The sequence below is a fragment of the Colobus angolensis genome, unplaced genomic scaffold (assembly GCF_000951035.1).
Source record: "Colobus angolensis palliatus isolate OR3802 unplaced genomic scaffold, Cang.pa_1.0 Scaffold84, whole genome shotgun sequence".
Lineage (NCBI taxonomy): Eukaryota > Metazoa > Chordata > Mammalia > Primates > Cercopithecidae > Colobus > Colobus angolensis.
This window is the reverse complement of record NW_012122265.1, coordinates 5,184,027-5,207,310: the sequence shown is the minus strand read 5'-3', so window position 1 is coordinate 5,207,310 and position 23,284 is coordinate 5,184,027. Positions and strand designations below refer to the sequence as shown.

General features: G+C 38.1%; 1 protein-coding gene across 2 annotated transcripts; it reads left to right on the top strand.

Moving 5' to 3' along the window:
* The first annotated feature begins 1,669 nt into the window (after positions 1-1,669).
* Positions 1,670-23,146, top strand: FAM159B (family with sequence similarity 159, member B). 2 transcript variants are annotated; one of them, XR_001000455.1, is made up of 4 exons: positions 1,802-2,174; positions 5,467-5,579; positions 6,897-7,054; positions 22,946-23,145. XR_001000455.1 is itself a non-coding variant. In XM_011930129.1 (3 exons), the coding sequence occupies exons 1-3, from the start codon at positions 1,984-1,986 to the stop codon at positions 23,077-23,079; spliced, it is 483 nt and encodes a 160-aa protein (XP_011785519.1). In that variant the 5' UTR covers positions 1,670-1,983; the 3' UTR covers positions 23,080-23,146. The 2 variants fall into 2 exon arrangements, 1 of the variants encoding a protein (XP_011785519.1); XM_011930129.1 differs by lacking the exon at positions 5,467-5,579 and having other exon boundaries at positions 1,670-2,174; positions 22,946-23,146.
* The last annotated feature ends 138 nt before the right edge of the window (positions 23,147-23,284 follow it).

Sequence of the window (23,284 nt, the reverse complement as noted above, 5' to 3'; positions counted from 1 at the left end):
AGAAAGGACTTGATCAAGAATTGCAAAGCCACCAGCACTCTTCTACCCACCTTTTCTTTTGCTTACTGTTTGCTTCATTTTTCTATTTCCTGTACACTAGCTTCTCGAGGCTTCCTGTCCACATGGGTGGAATTCCATTTCCAGGGGACAGACCCTAACTGGCCTACTTTGAATCAGGTCCAATCCTCTGGCCAAGGCGTAGGGGCATAACAGGGACCAAATTGACCCTCCTGCCTGAAATGATGAAACAACAAAATACCTGAAACAATTGGTTTTGGACATGGATATCAGGTACTGCAGGATAGTGATCCCTGAGAGAGGGGAAACAGGTGAGGTGAGCCTTATGAGTCCAGCTCATTGGCAGGAGAGAGTTTCCAGGTCTTCGCAGTACAAGAAGGTGGAAGCCAGGTAGAACTCAGTGGTCTGAGAAGTCCAGGGAAGAGTGGCTAGAGGCAGCAGAACAGAGTACCAGAAGGAGAGGGCTGGAGAGAAAGAGAGAGTGGAAGAGAGGTAGTGAGAGGGAGAGAGCACTTTGAGATCACCAGAGTCTTCATGAGTACTGATCACTGCAGGCCTGGGAGGAAACTACTTGAACCACAGAAAAGAACCACCTGAGAGAAACAGAGGCAACAACAATCCTTGCAGCCCTCACAAGGCTGAAAATAGTTTGTGTTCCCACCAGTCAGAATGGTAAGCCCTATAATTCACAAGGTTTGGGTAGAATAACTCGAAGGGTATTGCCTCAATAGTGGGGAAAAATTCAGTCCTAAAGGCTAGTCTAGTCCTGCCTAACAAATACTAAAATCAATCCTGAAAGAATCAAATTGTTTCCAAGGAACTTAACTGCATCCCAGTACAAAGCTCAAGAGTACTTATAGGAATGCAAAAACATCCAGCACCCAAAAAGGTAAAATTCGACGTCTGGGATCCAATCAAGCCCCTGGCCAAGGGAAGGAAGCAGAAATGAAGAGGAAGAAACAATGATCTATCTTGTACATTTTATGAATGTTATAATCGCCTCCTCTCCCATCATAAGGCTATTATTATCTTTTTCTTTATAGACCCAAGCATTGCTTGACTTATTACAATAAGCATGTATTATCATCGTTATTTTAAAAAGCCTTTGTGAACAAACCAATCTAGAAAATGGGAATATCAAACAAAAAGGAGACAAAAGAAGTTCCTACAGCACATCAAAACTGACTGAAGTTTTCTCCCTATTTCTTCTGCCTCTTTTTCCTTTGGCTGCCTCCCTCTCTAGAAAGTTCTCACTTTCTTTACCTTCATGTCTTGCATTTCTTAACTTTTCTGGATATTTTAGCTGAACACAGAAAGCAACTGCAGCATGGCCAGTTGTTAGGGGAGACGTTGTTTCTTGTTTTTTATTTTTAAATGGGCAGATCTTAATGTTTCACATTTACTCTCAAAGAAACAGAACACCAACGCCGCCTCACTACTGTTGACTGCCTTTTATCTGGTCCTCTCCTCCACTCCTTGAGTCAATGGCCGTATAGTTAAGGCTCCACCAGACCCGGTCTGTTTGCCCAGAATCCACCTGCCCTGTCCCTAGGCAGGAAAACTGCAACTTTGGCAGCATCTGCTTGGACTGAAAACATGTCCCACGTCTCCTTTTTTCCCTCTGAAGAAAGCTCTTTCTGGCATGGTGTGAGGACAGCTAAGGTCTCCAGGCTGCTGGTGAAATGAGGGAAAGTAGAGGGGAGTCAGCGCCGAGATGGGCGGATAAAAGGAGCGACCGCTCAGCAGCGAGAGGGAGAGGCGAGAGTAAGGCGCCCAGACACCATGTGGACAAGGGGAGGAGAGAAAGCAGAGGTGGCGCGGGAAGGCTGAGCGCCTGGGCAGCCAGAGCCCAGATCCGAAGAGCCGAGTCCGGGCAGAGGGGTCCGCGGGCTCTGGAGGTGCTGGACCGGTGCGATCCGAGAGCAGACCGGGGCCCTCGCGAGCCTCTCCCGGCCCCTGCCCGCGATGAGCGAGGACAGCCGTCTGTGCTCCGGCTACTACAGCCTCAACCAGAGCTTCGTGGAACCCTTCCAGTGCCCCCGGCTTGGCGAGGGGGCCGCGCTCCAGTACTGCTGCGGCTTCGCAGACCTCAAATACTGCTGCAGCGAGCCGGGCAGCTACTTCCCCTACAAGCACAGCTACATGTGGAGCCTCAGGTGGGCTGAGAGCCCGCGCGTGCGGCGGCTGGCCGGGCCCGGTGCTAGGGAGGCGACCAGCGGCGCCACGCCAGGGCCAGGGGGGTCCCCCGCGTCCCCGCCATAGGCTCTGGGTTGGGTCGCTACGGAAGGAAGCGGAGCCTCTGAGCGCGGGTGAGGGTAGGGAGAGAAATCTCGCCCCGGCTCGAAACTCCCCCGGAAGCCAGGACCGGAGGCGAGGCGCGCGCTGTAGGAGCGCCGGCTTTGCACCCAGGACGCAGTTGGGGCCCTCCCGGCTGGCCCCGCTGGGTTCCCCGCCCGCCTCCCGGGAGCCGACTGCTCTCCCCTCGCCGGGGACCGGTCCCAGGCTAGCACCCTACTGGTGGAGAGGGAGGACAGGCAGATAACCCAAGGAGAAGGTTTAAAATCCTCTTTTAGGTTTATTTGGTGTATTTGAAGAGAAAGGAGGCTCCTTTGGGGCTCTTTTTACTGCATTAACAAGGACCAGAGTATTTTAAGACTCTTTGAGGGTTGTGAAGGAATTGGTTGTATTCTTTAAAATACACATGTATTTTTTAAAGTGTGTGTGTGTGTGTGTGTGTGTGTGTGTGTGTGTGTGTGTTCCTGAGGGCCTGCTCAAGCAACTGGGCTTTACGACTTGCCCTTTTTGGAGGATCTGACCCCTACCCTGGAGAGAATTGAAGAGACACCAAGAAAGATACAGCTTTTGGTTGCTATGATTATACACACACTCTGTAGAACAGGACACCACCCCCTTTCTTGAAACCTGAGCCATGTGGCTATTGCTGGAATGTGAAGAGACTTTCTAAGGTGCGGTCTTGTTTCTTTTTCCTATAGTGGCAATTTTATTTTACTTATTCCAACTAGTATTGATGTAGACATTTTCATTATGAATTTCTTTTCCCCCTTCCACTCTGAAGGGCTGCAAACTTTAAACTTAATTTTTCATTTTGCTTGGAGAGTGAAAGGGGTTCGGCAATCAAGGAAAGAGCTCCCACCTTAAATTGTTTTGTACATATTAATTAGTTTATGGGGTTGGAGGAGATGGATTCTGCTAGTAAGAGGTAAAGTATGATTATGTCTCCCAGTCACCTACATGACCCAGAATTTAACACACATGCCAAGTCTATAGCAAATGACTAAATGTTGCTTCTTAAAGCAATAAAATATTAACATATTTTTCTATATTGCAAGCATCAACAAGTCTCAGCAGGAGTGCCTACCTTCCCGTAAGTTCAACTGACAAAGTTGTATTTTGCTGAAGAAGGGCAAAATGTCAGAAAATAATGATAGCTTATCCTTAGTAGATTACATGGGGAAGAAATCTGTATTGCACTGGTTTATTATCTGGCCTTTTGGAAACTAACAGAGTAATCTATCTCTGGGTCATTGGAGGCATTACTGATGGCAGAAACACCTCCAACAGAGACTGGCAATTCCTAAGTCATACTCAATTGGAAAATGTGCCTGAGATTTTCAGATCCCTGAATAGTTCCAAAGTGACAAGCAATAGAGGACATAAAACCTTCCTAAGATTTATAAGGGCACAAAGGAGTGAACAGCTTGCTGGGGTCTTCATTCAGCACTGACAAAATGGACAGTGCAGCTCCATTCCCTGGGAAATAGAAAAATCACTTCAACTGATGTTGTTGGTTGGCAGTGTTAAACCTGGGATTCCTGTGAGTTATTGAGCTCTGAGAACACAATAGGGAGGTAAATTTATTAGAGCTTCATTTCCCCTCTATTCTTTGCTCTCCACTCCTAATTTAAAATAGTCCAACTGTGAAGAGTCACTAGCCCTTGTTTTGAGATTCTATAGTGGCTGGAGAAAGGCACAGCTGTGGCTATCACAAGGTAAGTGAACTTCCTAAGTAGGAGAATTGCTGCATTAATGTGACAGCAGCTTCAGACCCTCTCTCAAAGCTTGTAAAACAACTGCCATAGGGTGCTGAGGAAAGGATAATTCTTCCTTTCCTGTGTCTGGCCCCCTCCCATTTTTTCTCCTCCAATGACTCCCTATGTTCTTAGGATTTTCCTTGGTAATCTTCTCCAGGACTTGGGAAAATAAGGTCTATTGGACAGGGCCATGCATGAGTGGTTATTTAGTAACTATTTATTGAAATGAATATTTTAGGAGTCTCCTGGAGCTCCATCTTTACCGAGAGTTTATACTTAGAGCTTTGCATGCGTAAAGCAACATTTCTTTTCTTTTTTTTTTTTTTTTTTTGAGACAAGGTCTCACTCTGTCGCCCAGGCTGGAGTGCAGTTGCTCAATCTCGGCTCATTGCAACTTCTGCCTTCTAGGTTCATGTCATTCTCCTGCAGCAGCCTCCCGAGTAGCTGGGACTACAGGTGTCTGCCACTATGCCTGGCTAATTTTTTGTATTTTTAGTAGAGATGGGGTTTCACTATGTTAGCCAGGATGATCTCGATCTCCTGACCTCGTGATCTGCCTGCCTTGACCTCCCAAAGTGCTGGGATTACAGGCGTGAGCCACTGCTCCCGGCCATAAAGCAACTTTTTTATAAAGTGAACCATGACATTGAAACTATTTGTCAGTATTATGAAGAACATTCTTTTTTAACCGAAAGCAGGGATGGCATGCTTTGTTTTTGTTTTTCTTTCAAATTTAATGGTCTGGTTTTATAATTTGTACATCGAAAGCCCACACTGTGTATGTGGAAGTTAATTAAAATAACAATTTTGCTTTCAAATAGACTAAATTACATTTTTACCTTGAAGATTTTTTAATAATCAGGTTCTTGTTTGAAGAATCTTTCCAGATGTCTAGCTCTTATCTGCTCTGTGCACCAGATAATATTAACTGAGTGGATTACATTCGCATGTGTCTGTGTATAGTGAAGTGATCCTAATCTTCCCTGACACTTAAAATGCACAAAAGTTAGGTTTGGTGCAAACAAGTATAAAAGAGGAGTCGCCAAATATAGGGAGTCTACCTTTTAGATGAGAGTGCATCCAGTGAGAGCAAACCCCAAGTTGAAATATGTAACTCTACAGTGACTCCAGCCATAAATTTCCCCAGCCTTCACTCATCTACAAAGCTAGTGGAACTGGGTTGACAATAAACCAAGCACAAGAATCTCTGAAAGTCGACTTCATGTGTATGATTCAGGAGGCAATCTCTTCTTTGCAGGGGTGTTCTAGCTCCTAAAATGAAGGACAAGTGGAGTGAACTTAACTCTTCACTTTCAGTTCTATTATCCTTCCTCCCAAAGCAACAATGCTCCTGGCATCCCTAGTCAAATTCTCCCTCCCCTCCCTTTTGGTACAGGTTAAACCTGTCAGTGTCCTAATCCCAGGGAAAGAGCAGAAGCCTAAAGCCAAGCCAGGAAGATAATGAAGAAAAAGATCATTACTTTTCAATGATGTATGTTCCAAATACAGGTAGATCAATCAGCAGTCAATTATTATTTATTTCCATTTATTGAACATTTTCTATAAGCTAAACTCTCAAATGCGTTAAATAAGTGTGTACAACACTACCGTGAAAGTCAACAGAAGTATCTGTTCTTGAGTAAAATTGATTAAAATCTATTTATAGGTTAAAATCTATTGGTAGATTTTAATTAGAACAAAATGTCGTTCAAGAAGTACGTGTTATCATATTAGTCTTTCAAGATAATGCTTTCTTTTCCCCCTAAGCTCTTTTCCCATTTAGTAATATTCAGTTCACAGGCTTATGAAAACTATATTTCTCAAATGATTAGACTTAGAGGTAACTGTATCAGATGGAATCATTACAAATTTAGGGGGCAGCAAATACAATCAGATACACATTTTGTTTTTAGAAAAATATAAGGGCTTCTTCCTTAATGCTAGAAGCCATTGACATTATGCCCTTTTAGAAAGGAAAAAGTCAAACTGAACATAAACTTGGTATGAATTTCACAAATACCATTTTCCTTTAATTCAAATTGCTTTCTCCTTTTTTATAATAGTTTTGGCTTTGTAAATCAACAAATGGCATTTCACATATGTCTTTAGTGCTTTTGCAGAAACAAATATTTTTCTGTTCATCGTTTGTTGTTGAACCTGATCTTTCCTTGTAAAATATATGAATAATAGAGGTTTATTTGATGGAGATGTTTTAGAATTATCCCAAAAGAATCATGTGACCTTTAACCTATAATATGAACACATGATCTTCCCTATTAATAGTAATGTACAGGCCGGCCGGGAGTGGTGGCTCACGACTTTAATCCCAGCACTTCGGGAGGCTGAGGTGGGTGGATTGCCTGAGCTCAGGAGTTCGAGACCACCCTGGGCAACATGGTGAAACCCCATTTCTACTAAAATACAAAAAATTAACTGGGCATGATGGCATGCACCTGTAGTCCCAGCTACTCGGGAGGCTGAGGCATGAGAATCGCTTGAGCCCCGGAGGCAGAGGTTGCAGTGAATCTAGACTGTGCCACTGCACTCCACCTTGGGCTTCAGAGTAAGACACCATCCCCCTCAAAAAAAAAAAAAAAAAAGTAATGTATAAATTTAAAAGGGCCTTGAAAATCCTACAGAGAAAATATAAGAATTTGGTGATGGAAAAAGGTGAACTGTAGATTTCAATCAGTTAATGTTTATGCTAAAATACAATTTGGTTATGAATGACTGAGAGCAAGAACTAACGATATATTTATGCCTTCTCTTGAGTTGAACCAGTGTGAACCACTTTGTGTGACACATGTTTTTTCCTGTTTTCCTCAGCATTGGTGCCTTGATTGGATTAGGAATTGCTGCCCTTGTTTTACTCGCCTTTGTCATCAGTGTCTGTGTCCTTTGCTATTTATTTCTGTATACAAAGCCTCAAAGATTAGACACTGGCCTTAAGCTTCAACACTTAGCAGCTTCTTCCACTCAAGAAGGTAATCAGTATCTATTATTTGTTACCAATTACCTGAACTCTATCCAAAAGAATAACTTGTACCTGGGTGATCATACTGTTAACAATGAATGCTCTTTAAAAATTCAGTTTACTATGTGTCTTACTAAAAATTCACATTGAATCAGGCCTTAATGATGAAATACTTTAGGGAAATTGTGCTGAAGGAAAAATAGCAGCAGGATGTAATTATTCTCATGAAAATTAAACCATTGGTTCAGTAAATCTGCTTTAAATATATTTATGTTCCTTCCGGTTATTAAGGTTTATCCTCTTGAAATTTTAAAAATTGTGTTTTTGGATGGGGTCAAATAAGTCAGATAAATAGAGGAAACAAGTATTTGATAACTTATTCTCTGAACCAAATATTTTCATCACTCTAGATTGGCTAGTCAGTGGTCAGTTAAGAATTTACCTGTGTGTCTACTGTGTACACAGTTCAGAGGGGCATATAAAATAATTCAGAGGCATATAAAAGAAACAAAAAATAAGTAGAAGATGTATTGACTAGATTGCAAACTAGTTAAAATATTGGGATTTGTATGTGTATAGTGTGACTATAAAGTAGAAATAATGTTTATTTATGGTTTGTGGAATTAGGTCCTATTATCTCAATCATCAAGTGCTGTGCAAATGCTAGTTGTTACCATCATAAAACTCAATCACAAAGAATTTTTAACTGTTGTGAATATAAATTTCTATAGTGTATTAAAAAGTACTAATTATCAATTTTATTGTGAGATACACATATCAACAAATCTAGAATATACATTATAAATATATATGGAATTTATCAAGAATTTATATATAGAATATATAAACAGAATATAAATTTAGGGTTTATGTAGTATTTAGATTGACACACAAGTGCTTACTTGCTTCCATGTAAAAATAAAATGAAAATCTTTATGTTAAAAAAATTGAGGAGAGTCCCCACCTATATGCTCTATTTTAGTTGCATCCTAAAACTTCTCATATTATAGGGTACCTGTTCTGTGACCTTATCAAATACATCACCACTGTGTGATTGCATTAGCTCTCATTTCCTTCTCTGCAGAGGAGACCTCTCAGAGGGTATCCTGTGTCACAGAACAAGGGAGCCAAGATTCCTTGAAAGTTCTCTTCTGGAAGTACTGTTTGGAGATTACATGGCTGAAATGACAGGTTGTTAGCTGAATTTATTACAAATGACTTAGGCCCAGTTTCTCCACTGGATGTCGAGTAGTGATTATCAAATAATCAGATTGTAAAATCAGTTTTTGTCTCAATTGCTTAGGTAATTTAAAGTTGCAGTTCTTAAATTTGACTGCCTATAAATCACATAGAGAGCTTGTTAAAAAACACAAATTCCAGGCTCTGCATTTTAAAACAAGTAGCTCCTCTTGCTGCTTCTGTCCTTGTTCCCCTGCTGTCTGCTCTCCAGAGCAGCCAGAGTAGACCTGTTAAAACACAACTCAGGTCATGTCACTCCTCTGCTGAAAACACTAATTGCTTCCTGTCTCTTTCAATGGAGCAAACAGTCTTCATCATGACCTATGGGGACTTTTGTGATCTGCCCTTATATTTCCTATCTTCGCATGCCCAGCCTCATTGGCCCCTTTGCTGTTCCTTGAAATTTCTGATTCAGGGTCTTTGCACATGCTTCCACTATTGTCTAGGATGCTTTTCCCTCAGATATCTGCATGACTTACTTTTTCACTTTCCATCTTTACTCAAAAGTTACCATCCCAGGAGCTCTCCCCTGGTTGCCCTATCTGCATTTTTAATGCCCTTTCAACATTTAATACCCTCTTCCTGCTTTGAATTTATCTTAGACATTTACCATTAACATATTATATCCTTTACTTACCTGTTGTCTATCTTTTGTCCACTCCGAGTAGAAACTAAGTTCCAGAAAAGTAGAAATTTTTGTCTTATTTGCTCATTACTGTATCCTCAGTGCCTAGAACACATAGCAAATATTCCATGAATGAATTGAATGGGGTAGCACTGCATGTGTGTCATACAAGGAGCATATTTTGAGAAACATTGGCAAAATATTGTCACTGTCACAGTCCTAAAACATTCATTGACTGCCTTCTCTATACAATGCACTGTGCTAAATAAAAATTGGTTATTTTTCCAGATTTAGCTTAGGTACTGCTCCAAAATTTTGTTTCACATTGACTTCAGAACATAGCAACAGAATTAGTTGGTTTGTTGATTCAAATTTTGTATTCTTGTCGCTATTGAGTGAGGAGGTCCATTATAGTTAGATGAGGCTGCTTACTTGCAAAGAAATATCCTCATTCTGCCCCTCTCACAAGTATATTTTGTCAAATTGGCAAATCAATTCAGTACACCTTTCCTGAATGCATGCTATTGGTAAGGCAGGATTTTAAGTGATCAGTGACTTCCTGCTGCTTTCAAATGAGGTGATTTTGGTCCCTTGCATTGATTTTAACCAAATCAGATATAGTGGAGAGCCTGAAATAAAATAGTTCAAATATCACTAGAATGAGATGAGAAAATTGTTTGTATTTGAAAGTGAGCCTTTGATGTGATATTTACACATTGCTGTACCCTTCGTTAAATATGCATGTTCCATTCCAGTGATTCTACTACCTAGCAATGGATGCCAGTGTTCTAACTATTGAGAAAGCAAGTCTGTGGCTTTATTGCATTTAAGGAATGTCTTGAAGGTTAGGAACATAATAGAATATTTGCATAATAAATCAAGAAGTAAATATTATGTCAGAGGAAAATTGGTTTCACCAGTTACCCATGTCCTTTCCAAATTCATGGGTCACATCAAAAAGTGGGCAAAGGATATGAACAGACACTTCTCAAAAGAAGACATTTATGCAGCCAACAGATACATGAAAAAATGCTCATCATCACTGGCCATCAGAGAAATGCAAATCAAAACCACAATGAGATACCATCTCACACCAGTTAGAATGGGGATCATTAAAAAGTCAGGAAACAACAGGTGCTGGTGAGGATGTGGAGAAATAGGAACACTTTTCCACTGTTGGTGGGACTGTAAACTAGCTCAGCCATTGTGGAAGACAGTGTGGCGATTCCTCAACGATCTAGAACTAGAAATACCATTTGACCCAGCCATCCCATTACTGGGTATATACCCAAAGGATTATAAATCATGCTGCTATAAAGACACATGCACACGTATGTTTATTGTGGCACTATTCACAGTAGCAAAGACTTGGAGCCAACCCAAATGTCCATCAATGACAGACTGGATTAAGAAAATGTGGCACATATCCACCATGGAATACTATTCAGCCATAAAAAAGGATGAGTTCATGTCCTTTGTAGGGACATGGATGCAGCTGGAAACCATCATTCTCAGCAAACTATTGCAAGAATAGAAAACCAAATACCACATGTTCTCACTCATAGGTGGGAATTGAACAATGAGAACACTTGGGCACAGGGTGGGAAACTGGGGCCTGTTGTGGGGAGGGGGTGGGGGAAGGGATAGCATTAGGAGAGATACCTAATGTAAATGACGAGTTAATGGGTGCAGCACAGCAACGTGGCACATGTATACATATGTAACAAATCTGCACGTTGTGTACATGTACCCTAGAACTTAAAGTATAATAAAAAATTTGAAAAAAAATTCATGGGTCAGCTTCTCGATATTTTAGGTTAATTTTTACAGTTGAAACTGTTTCCATTATAGGAAATCTGAATGGCCTAAAGGGAAATGTGTTCTTGTGTACACACTAAATTGACTTAGGACACTGAATTTTTTTCTCTATATAAGTGACAAGAGTCTAAAATATTCTAATATTAGACAATTTTGCCAAGATTTTGCATAGTATATCTTTATTCTGTTGACTTGCATTACAATTTAAGGCTCCAACGTTTGGAATGGATCTTGAAAAAAGCTAGTCTCTGGCAGTGATTGTAGACTGTAATTGGACTACCCCTAGGGCTCATTCTGTACAGAGGACCTATTGCTGAAGCAATTGATCGGTCTTTAAGTTGTGTTCCATAACCGTTTTCTTCTTTTTAAACTTTGTGTTTTGGGTTATGCATGCTTCAAATGCCAATGTTTAAAAGAATACCATTGCTTGTAAATTGTTCTGTATAGGACGTCCAGCTCCTGAGAAAACAGATGGCTGTGTGAAAGGCATCCTTCTACACTCTGAGGGTGACGGCTCATTCCACAGGTTGTGGAGGAATTAATGGCTAATCAAGGAGCAATTAAAGGGGTGTCTTAGAGCCCTGCTTCTCAAACTTTTCCACTGGAGAATCCTTAAATGTATACAGTTGTCCCTCAGTATTCATTGAGATTGGTTTGAAGACCCCCTGCAGATACCAAAGTCTTCACATGTTCAAGTCTCTGATGTAAACTGACATAGTATTTGCATGTAACCTACGCATAGCTTTCCAATTTATGTATTTATTTATTTATTTAGAGACGGAGTCTCACTCTGTTGCCCAGGCTGGAGTGCAGTGGTGCAATCTTGGCTCACTGCAACTTCTGCCTCCCTGTTTCAAGCCATTCTCCTGCTTCAGCCTCCCGAGTAGCTGAGACCACAGGCACTGGTCCCCATGCCTGGCTAAGTTTTTTGTGTTTTCAGTGGAGGCAGGGTTTCACCATGTTGGTCAGGCTGGTCTCAAACTCCTGACCTCAAATGATCCACCCGTGTCAGCCTCCCAAAGTGCTAGGATTACAGGCGTGAGCCACTGTGACTGGCCCTTTTATATGCTGTAAATCAGTAGTCCCCAACTGTTTTTAACATCAGGGACTGGTTCCATGGAAGGCAATTTTTCCAGGTCAGGTATGAGAGGGATGGTTTTGGGATGAAACAGATCCACCTCAGATCATGAGACATTAGATTCTCATTAGGAGCGCACAACCTAGATCCCTCGCATGTGCAGTTCACAATAGGGTTTGTGCTCCTTTGAGACTCTAATGCCAATGTTGATTTGACAGGAGGTGGAGGGGAAGCAGTAATGCTTGCTCGCCCTTTGCTCATCTGCTGTTGTGCGGCCTAGTTCCTCGCCCTTTGCTCATCTGCTGCTGTGCGGCCTAGTTCCTCACAGGCCACAGACTAGCTTGGTCCGTGGCCCAGAGGTTGGGAACCCCTGCTTTAAATCATCTCTAGATTAATATGTAGTACGATGTAGTACAATGTAAATGCTATGTAAGTAGTTGTTATTCTGTGTTGTTTGGGGAGTAATTACAAGAAAAAAAAGTCTGTACATGTTCAGTACAGATGCTTTTTTTCCCCAAATATTTTTGATCCATGGTTGGTTGAATCTACAGATGCAGAACCAATGGATATGGAGGGCCAACTACGTAAGAGAAAGGAACCTGTGTCTCCAGAATTCTAAAGGCTAGAGTAGAAAGGCCTGCGTTAAGCCTAATGAACTTTAAATTATCTGAAGTTCCCATTTTATTTTTAAAATTATGAGAATTTTCAATTTGACTGCAAAATATGACTTGCTTTACTCTAATAATAGCATCTTCTCCCTCTCATAGCTGAGTAAACTTGATGCTCCAGGAATATAAAGCATATTTATCCTGGGGCTTTGAATATCTATTGATACTCTGGAGTCGTAGAAGGGACTGGGGGAAGGAGCAAAGAGAAGGGTTCTTAGACACAGAATTTTTGATAAAAATTAGAAGGGCAAATATTAGTAGAGCTGCTTGGCACAAATAAAATAATACAGTTGTATAGGTATAATAAACAACAAGCCTGTATTTGAGGTTCTCTTTTGTAAAGACAGATGATATAAATGAAAAGGGGTAAGTAAACTAGCAGTAAGGCACAGTTGTCTAGGAGAAAAGCATAAATTATATATGAAATACTGAGAAGGAAAGCAAATTTAAAGATAATGCAAACATTCATTCTGCCTGTGAGCAAAATAGGATTTGGGCTGGCTCAGCATGGTCTGCTATATTCGTCTTAGAAGATACCCTTGCTCCCTCGAAAGAAAATCTTCCTCTCAATTCATTATAGTTCATTATCAGTTCATTATAGGAAAATTAGGAAATACAGAGAAACAAACAAATAAATCTTATATGTGACTAATTTTCAACTGTAGAAGTTTCTTTTTTTGTGTTTTCTCCTTTTGGTTTCACACTTAGAAAGTTTTCCCCTTACCAAAAGATATAAAGATAAAATATTTAAGTAAGAAAAATAAATGCATTAGAAGAAAATATAGATAACTGTATTTTCCAGTATAGTTTATATTTTCTAGTATAGTTAATTTCTGATTTCTAATATAGTTAATTTTTTTTTTGAGATGGAGTTTCGCTCTTGTCGCCCAGGCTGGAGTGCAATGGCATGATCTTGGCTCACCACAACCTCCACCTCCCGGGTCCAAGCAATTCTCCTGCCTCAGCCTCCTGAGTAGCTGGAATTAAAGGCATGAGCCACCACGCCAGGCTAATTTTGAATTTTAATAGAGACGAGGTTTCTCTATGTTGGTCAGGCTGGTCTCGAACTCCTGACCTCAGGTGATCAGCCTGCCTTGGCCTCCCAAATTGCTGGGATTACAGGTGTGAGCCACAGCGCCCAGCCCTAATGTAGTTAATTTTTAAATACATTTTCCAATATAGTTCGAAGTATTAGTAATTAGTTACAGTTACCTATGGTTATCTAATTATATAATTACCTAGCTATATAATTACCTAATATAATAGTTACCTATATTTATATATTTAGATACCTATAGATAACTATATTGTACTAGGTAATTATGTAGTTGTCTATATTTTCTTCTAATGCATTTTTCTCATACTTAAACCTTTAATACTCCTGGAGCTTTAATTTTGGTATAAAATATGAGGTAGAGATCTGCCTTTTTTATTTTCCAAATAATGAGTCAGTTGTCAAATATTTATTGGCTAATCCATTTTTCTCTTGACAATTTAAAATGTCACTAGTCATAAGCTAAATTCTTATATATATTGTGGTCTGTTTTGGACTTTGTGTTTTGTTAAATTGATCCATCTGTTTATTTTAAGCTAGTAATATACTTTAAGAATTACTGTAGCTATACAGTTTATTTTAATATCTGAATAAACAAGACTCCATCTCCCCTCTCCTGTCATGCTTTTTTTTTCAAAGTTTCTGGGCTACTCTAGTAACATTCAAGTTTCCAAATAAACTTTTGAATCACCCTGTCCAGTTTTAAAAAGACAAATGGTATTTTGATGGATTTTGTACTATATGTATAAAGAAGTTGAGAACTACTTTTCTAAATAGCCTTAACGTCCTTTCGAAAACATTTGCTCAAAGCTCTTGTGAATTAGGCTGCCAAATTATTTACTAATGGTAATCAGTGTTTATTTCAGAAAGATTTTAAAAGAATTCATTGAGATCTTAGCACAAGATAGGGTAATTGGAATTCAATGGCATAAAAGGCCACCTGTGTCCCTTTAAATAGAAAGACCTTTTTATTTAAAATAATGAGCCTAGAATTTTATACAACTGTTTCTGTTCCTACAATGTAGAAAATCAAATTGCTCAGTAGTTACCTATATTATTAGGTTGGTGCAAAAGTAATTGCAGTTTTTGCCATTATAATAGCATTTCGGAGTCCTCCTCAAGGCAGAGTCAGGCAATCCTCAGTCATGGTCAAACCAATAAGCAAAATAGAAGCCAGTCTCTCATTGAAAATCATTTATTTCAAGGACATATAATATCAGCTAACTTCCTTTGTAAGATATTGTTAATCATCAATAGTTGGAAAAATTTAACAATACAGAAAAGAAAGAAAAAGGTGAATTCTGGAAAAAATAGTGTAGGAAAAAAATTTGTGAATAGAACTGCCTGTACTCATTAATGAGTGACTAAAGCAAAAGGGCAAGTCCAAGATTCTAACTTTCATGATAAATTTTTTAACTGTGCTTATGTGAGATCTCTCTATATACTTGAGGGGAGGGCAGGGCATTGAAAAGGGAGAGATCAATAAGTTTTGCTCACTTCACCATTTAGCTCACACCCAGTCCTGTGCATCATCATATTAAATTTGAAGGGAAAACATCCTCTTACAAATAAAAAAAAAACTTTTAGGGTAAAAACTTGAGATTGCTTGTCTCTGCAAGAAGGAACTGCAGGATGAGTGGGATGTGTAGATTTTCTACTAAATAATAAAGTGACTCAACTAGGTTTGTACATGGAAGCTGCTGAAGAACATCAGAATGGTAACCCAGAAGCTAGGAGGACATTGGCAGATGATAGTAGAAAGGCTTAATTACAGTTCTGCCTGATAGCCATGAGATAAAGACCTGCAGAAGTCCCCAACATTCTTTTGATATTTTGAAATGGCAGGCAAGAGCAGAGATCACAGAAGAATTCTAGGTCCTCTAAGAAAGGATTTGAAAATAAATATAAAATTTAACTGTTATCAGAAAAATTATATTGGCCTACCTGTGATAAGGATAGGTAGAAAGATTTCGTCCGATGAATTGGATTTAAATTTTGGCAAAGGCCAAAGCTTTAATTTAATGCCAGTCTAGGAAGTACAGGATTAAAGAAAGGTTGAAATTTGCATACAATGACTAGAACAACAAAAACCAAAGAATGGAAATAAGTAGCAGGTAGCAGGAAGAGCAGCTGACAATTGAGTAGGAAAGAACTGTGATGTTGAATCTTGGCAATTGCCCCTCTACTAACGAGAAAAATAAATTAAAAAAGAAAAAATTTATATGTGTAACAAATCTCTTGGGAGCGCAATAATATTACAGATTTAAATTGAATCCATGTTGTTACCTGTGACAGAAAAGAGGCAGCTGTTTTTATCCCTATTTTGTTGGTTAAGAAACTAGTTTCTTTATTAAAAGAAAACTAGGAAATGCTGAGGTTGCTGAGATATTTTCATCTTTCTCTTTTAAAATTATCCCAGAGTTGTAGTTAGCTGGACTGTATTATCACTACAGCTCCACTAACTGCAGTTATATCCCAATATGTCCAATTACTCTAAGTTACCAGAGGGATATACCTTGAAAGCACTTTTGGATTTGTCTAACCTGCAGGAAGAGAGTGAACACTAGAGGTGTTATGGTGTTTATAACACATCTTTTCTTGTTCACATAGCAATTTGGTTTTGTTAGGGGAATTGCTTTGGCTTTAGAAGCCAATCAAAAAAATATCTTTGACTTAACACTGGTTAGAAGGATCCAGTAGCCAAGTAAATAACGAGTTGAGGCTGAGGAATAAAGATCTTTACAAGTCATACATGAATAAAAATCTGTACTACTGTAATGTATTTTGCAAGCCTTTAAATCTCAGAGGGGAGTAAACAAGTTAGATAAATTCCTTCAGTTGTTGCCAGAGAAATATATAATGGAAACAAAAGCATCAGAATGGGGATGACTTAGAGAGAACCCCAGAATGACTAAGTTAGGAAACAACTTCCTTAGTTTATTTCCCATTAAAAAAACAAAAAACCCAAATTGGTTATGACAAAACACCTTGAAAGTCTGATTAAACTATTATGAATTTAAGTATGTAAAAAGCTTTGGAAACACGAAGGACTTTAACACTACACTTTTTAGATTTCCAGAAATTCAAAAAAAATTAAAATTTTAGATACTTAAATTGGTGCTTATATAAGATACAAATGTCACCCAGATATACAAAACTAATTTATATCTTAAATCTTTGATCTTTTATCTTTACCCACTATACTAAAGAGTAAAAATAATATTAAACAAGTGAAAAATAACCTACAAATACCTTAATTTGATTTTCAAATATTATATAATGTCAATGCAAAATATCTGAGCCAGGTCTCTGTCAGTTCAGAAGGTTTATTTTGCCAAGGTTAAGGACGCATCCCTGACACAGCCTCAGGAAATCCTGAGACATGTGCCCAAGGTGGGTGGGGGTACAGTCTGCTTGTATGTATTTTAAGGAGACATGAGACATCAGTTAATATGTGTAAGATGGACTGGGTGCAGTGGTTCACACCTGTAATCCCAGCACTTTGGGAGGCAGTGGCGGGCAGATCACTTGAGCCCAGGAATTTGAGGCCAGCCTGGGCAACCCTGTCTCTACCAAAAAATAAAAAAAATTAGCTGAGCATGGTGGTGCGTGCCTGTAGTCCCAGCTACTCAGGAGGCTAAGGCAGGAGAATTTCTTGAACCCAGGAGGTAGAGGTTACAGTGAGCCGAGCTTATACCACTGCACTCCAGCTTGGTGACAGAGCAAGACTGTCTTAACACATACACAAACAAAATGTGTAAGATGTGCATTGGTTTGGTCTGGTAAGGTAAGACAACTCCAGGTTAGAAGTAGATAAGAGAAAAAAGGTTGCATTCTTTTGAGTCCTTGATCAGCCTTCCACTGAATACACAATTTATTCTGGCTCAGTGAATCTGCATTTTTACATAAATGGTAAGGCAGAGGAAGCAATCAGATATACATTTGTCCCAGGTGAGCCTCAGAGGGATGACTTAGAATGGGAGGCAGGTTTGCCCTAAGCAGTTCCCAGGTTGACATTTCTCTTTAGCTTAGTGATTTTGGGATCCCAGGATTTATTTTCCTTTCACATTCCCACCTTTTCTTTTTAAAATCTTTTGGAGAAGGCATTTTAGAAGAAAAATGAGTCTGGTCTCAGGTTTGGTCTGAGAGATCATGGCTAGTATGGTTCATTCCTAGATGGGTAGGTCCCACATTATGAGGAAAGCTCATTTTTAGCAGGTTGTGAAGTCTCATGTCCTATGAAGAGAAAATAGGGGGAGGAAGAGAGAAAACAAACAAAACCAGAACAATCCTGGAAAATCAATATAGGCCATATTACTTTGAAGTCCATACATCAGTAGGCAGGAATGAAGCTACTTATGTATGTAAATAGGTTGCTGTTATTTTCTTTTAAAGCTTAAGTTGTCTAGCTTCAGTTTGCAGGGCTTTAAAGAAAGCACAGCTTAGTTTTCAGTGATTTCAACATAGAAAAACTAGGGATAAAAGGGAAAAGAAAGAACAAAAATTAAATTAAAAACATTATTTTGGAGACTTGTAGCCTGGAAAAATTTTAGAATTCAGTCCAAACTGTAGAAAAGAATAAAAATTGAAAAACATTAGGCAAGACTAGAATCTAATAACAAGTGTACTATAGCTCATTTTGAAACATAGTTTTTCTCTCTCCAGTCTCCCATTTTTATTAAAAACAAATCATAATAGGACTGATTTGTTTGCAAAAATAAGATTTAGTCTTATGCTTGGCCTGATTATTTGTATAAAGGGCAGCAAGGATAATTATTTTTCAAATAGGCTTTTAAAATTTGGCTTTGATGAAACTCAAGGAATCTCAGATAAGACTTTTTTTTTTTTCTCTTCTTTTCTTTTTTTTTTTTTTAAGCTGAGCCCAGCCATGGGTTTGTATCCTCAAATACCTACAAGTTGTGTAGTTTCCTCTCCTCTTGAGGTCCCAAGATACCTTGGGCCTCCTGGGCCTGTTAGAATGTGACATTCTTTACTTACCACAGGTTAGGCACCCTATACAGGGACCATGAGGACATGGTATGAGGCCAGTTTTCCTCAGAGGGCTTTTTTTGGCTCTATGGATTAAGCTTGATTCCTTAAAGGAAAGCATGCTATTCTATTCAAAGCCTTGGTAAAACAACCAGTTTCTCCAATTGTGTCCTGTTGCAAAAGAAAACATTCTTATTGCACTTACACAAATAACTATATTGCCATAAGATAAGAAAACTCACAAATAGTTTCCAAATTCTGGAGAAATAAGGAAGAGAGAAATATGCTCCAAATTTTGTTTACAGGAGTATACTTTACTCAATTGTTAAAAGCTGTAGATAGCTTAAAATAAGTTTTTTTCACTCTGAAAAACAAAACAAAAGATCAGCAACATTTTAAGCTAAAAGTAAAAAAGATTACTTCAGTCTTCTTTTAACTCAGTCCATGCAGTTAACTCTGGTCCTGTTTGATATTCACGAACATTTCAGTTCTCTGAGAGTCCTGAAAGTTTTTTCTTTTATTCTAATGTCACAATTTCCAAAGTTATTAAAAACCTGCATTCAATAGCACCTATCAAAGTCCTACAGCTGATTATAAACCACCTTTTGAAGAGGATCAAAACAAGAGAATTCTTAGGACAGCCATTATTAAAACCACATTTGACTAGCAATTTGTTACTTCTCTGGCATACAACAGTTTTACATAATTATAACTATTAATAACATACACTAAGTCATATTAGAATTATAGGAGTTTCCCATAATTTTGGCATACATATCAATAACATTTATACAAATATAGCCCAAAGAAAACCAAACACCATTTCATATTTGACAATGCTTCCTGTATGATTTCTATACCAATAAGCCAAATATGTCTCTTTTGGACTTCTGGGGACTAAAGCCAAAAAATTAATGAGGACCCAAGTTAGAATTTGACTTTGGAAAGTGTGTCAAGTATAAAAAGTTTAAAACGCTTGATATCATGAAATAGGATCACAGGTCATTGCAAAATAAGTCATTCATTTAACCGAGGTGATAACATAAAGATGTCAAAAACAGGTGAAAACCTGTATTCTTTGAGAGAAAAGACTTAATTTCCCAAATAATAAGCCCTAATAAAGACAGCATGAGGCCAATTAAACCTATCTTTCAAAATCTTGAAAACGATCTATAAAATGCCTGATTTTTAAATCATCTTGACAAGATAAAATTTCCATAAACCTTGTTTATTATTTGTTAAATTTGAATATTTGCTTTGCGAAGTCAATAATTTTTTATTTCTTAAATTTTTCATGCCATCTTTTTCTACTATATTTATTTTAAATAGCTTTGCTTGCTGATTGGGCAAAGGCTATTTTCCAGGCTGACAAATGCTGTGCCTACAACAAATTAGCTTTTAAAAATCAAATTATACTGACTGCATGTTTAGAAGTAGAATATTAAGTAACTTATTTTACTACCAAAAATAGTTCAGAAGAGAAGTAATTGAAATAAAGTCATTATTGTGCCACTCTAGGCCCCAGATTTTAAACTTCAGTGCTTCTAATATTAGCCTAGAGATCAATATTATGCATGTTTCAGTCTTATGGGTAAGATATGGAAGCTGCAGTAAGACATCTTTCAAAACTTGTAAATAATATTGTCCTTTGAGTATTGAACCATGAAATCGTCCTAGAGTGAGAGATGTCCTGATCGATCCTAGAAAGTATTTTACTTATAGAAAAGTATCTTTAATATGTATTTTTACTTGCAAAAAGCAGTTTACCTATAGAAAGCAATTAATATGCAAAGCCAGGAAGTATTGGCATACTTAAAGGCAAGGTTTAGATTCACCTAAAGAAAAAAAATTAAAAACTCATATCCAGAAGATATGCTGTATGGTGAAAAGAAGAGGATGTACAGTAGCTACTTCTAATGTAAGGAGTCTTGGCTAATGGACTTCCCCTTAGGGAGGTTTGTGGCAGATTTTCTAAAACCTGAAGGAGAATTCTTCAAGCAAAAGAGGCTGGAGAATTAGAGACACTAGGCAACTGGAAGAGGCTTGGGGCAGAGAGGGAGACACCAGGGAAAGTTTGGGGAAAACAGGACTGTGGGTATCTGAACCACCAAAGACAAGGGAGTGGGGTGAACTGAGCCAGAAGAGGAAAGCAGAACCAGATCATCAGCCTAACCAAGTTTATGTGTGATCCTAAAGGGCTTTAGCAGACAGGCTGATAATGTTATGAGTAAGTGCTATGTAAGTATTAACTATTATTATATTGCTGATAGTTTTACATTCTTCTCACTTGACATTGTATTCTAAGCACGTTCCATGTAATTAAACATTTCTTAGAAACAATTTTTTTTTTAAGTTAAATGGCTGCATGGTATCTCAGGCATAATATTTAGCAATTCTATCATTGGAAATTTAAGCTACTTTCATTTCTTGGTATTTAAAATAACCAGTGAAGAAGATGTCTATAAGTTTTAGATCTCATCTTTGATGGTTTCCTTGGGAATTTCTTGTTAAAGTGAAATTACACAGTAGGAACATCTGACACTTTTAAGTATGCACCAATTTACACTCCCATCATGCTACACCGTTGACCAAGAAAAATGACTTTTTATCCTCACCTGAGTGATGAAAAATTGTTTCTCACCTTTCAAATTTACATTTCTTTCTGACTAGCAAGATTAAAACTTTTTCATGTTTATTAGCTATTTTATCTTTTTTGTCACTTTCTTCACTCACTAAAAGGTGTTAATGTCCTACATGCTGATATGTGAGATCTTTACATATTAGACATGCATCATTTGCTCTAAATATTTTTTGCTAGTTGGTTTTCAGTCTTGTCTTTTGCTACCCGGTTTTAAAGTTTTCTGTCTTATCCTTTAATTCATTAATACACTCAACTAATATTTATTGAACAACTATGTGCAAGGCATTTTTATAGACACATCATTAATGAACAAAATAGTCAAAAATTTCTTGGAATGTGGTACTTAAATTTTAGTGAGGGAAGACAGACAATAACTGATAAGCATGATAAATAGGTAAATTATATTAGTTAATAAGTGCTTCGGGGGAAAAATGGAGGGCAGAAGGGGTTGGTGATGGGGATATGGAGGCTGCAATTTTAAATAATGCTTTGGGTAGGTCTTATTGAGAAGATGACTTTTGAGGAAGAACTTGGAAAAAAGAGTTATTGTGCAGATTATCTGGAAGAAGAGCACAGTAGACAGAGTAAATAGTCAGTGCAAAAGTCCCAAGGGCTGGAACATGCCTGAAATGTTTAATCAAAGAGGTTGGAGTGAGCCAAAGAATGAAGTAGAAAAAGATGAAGTCAGAGAGGTTAATGGTGTGTGTGTGAAATCATGTAGGCTACTGTATAAGACTTGGGTGAATGGAGGGTTCTGGGCAGAGGGCATGATTCAACTTAGTTTTTAAAGAATAGCTCTTTGAATGTTGTGCTGAAAACAGAATAGTGGTAGCAGTGAAGATGGTGAGAAGTGGTCTGATTCTGGATGTATTTTAAAAGTATAGTCAACAAGGATTTCTGATGGATTGGATGTAGGCTGACAGAAAAGAGAGGCATCAAGGACCAGAGGTTTTTGGCCACTGGACTGTGGATTTAGCAACATTGAGGTAATTAGTAATGGTAAGGTAGCAGAGAGTAAAAAAGAATGGTGCCCTGGAAGCCAAGGAAAGAACTGGATCAACTGCTGCTAAGAAATCAAATAAGATGAGAATGAACTGGACTGTGCATTTAGCAACATGGAGATCATTAGTAATGTCTGTGGTTTCTTCCACTGTTCTTTACATATTTATGTTATTTTCTATTGGTGAAATGATACATTAGTTATTTCTACAATCATTCAACTTTCCTAACACTATTCATTGAATAATCCATTTCTTTGCTGTGTATGTTTAGTCCTAACTTCCGATCAGCAAAGATCCATATTCCTTTACCTTTGCTCATTTTGGACTCATATTTATATGGAGTGAGTGAATGGGATTGCAGCACAACTGTGCCCTTTTAATAAACCACGTCTAAATCAGTTATAATGGCAAAGCCTTAAGGTTGTGCAAGTTATTATGATTGGCTTTAATGTAGTTCATGCATAGGAGAGGGACAGTCACACTTTTGTTAAGTCACTCAGAAATTGTTACCTTCTTATCAAATGTGTATTTTCCTCATGGAAGCATGGAGGAAAAAGGTAAGCATGGAAATCAATTTTTTTGTTTCTGTTACTATTTCCCTTATTTGACTTTCAGAAAGAAATACTCAAAAACCACTTCAAAATAACTCAGTTCTCACTCATACACATAACATTTTCAGGATATTTTCAATATTGCTACAAAAATTATTTTTAAGTGCACATTTTTATAAGTGAAACTCGATGTCATAATTTCAAATAATTATTTCATTTTGTTTTGTGCATCTGCAGGCAAGTCAAATGAAAAAACCAAAGCCCTCAATTCAAATGCAGCATCAAATGCAACGAATGAAACATACTATGAAGCTGATGATATAATTCAAGAAAAAACAATGGATGCAACACAAATCCACATTGCTTATTAACTAAAAATTCTGTGTTTTAAATGCTTACTGAGAGATGGGGCAATAAAAATAAAGCATGCATTTGAAACAGTTTGTAATATTGCTTTTCAAAAATTCGTCACTCACAAAGCAAGACACAGCTGCATTTTTGATCATTCAGTTACTTTATTAAACACACATTAAGGTTTTATTGGTTTTCCTTTGTATAAATTTACTTTTATTTGCG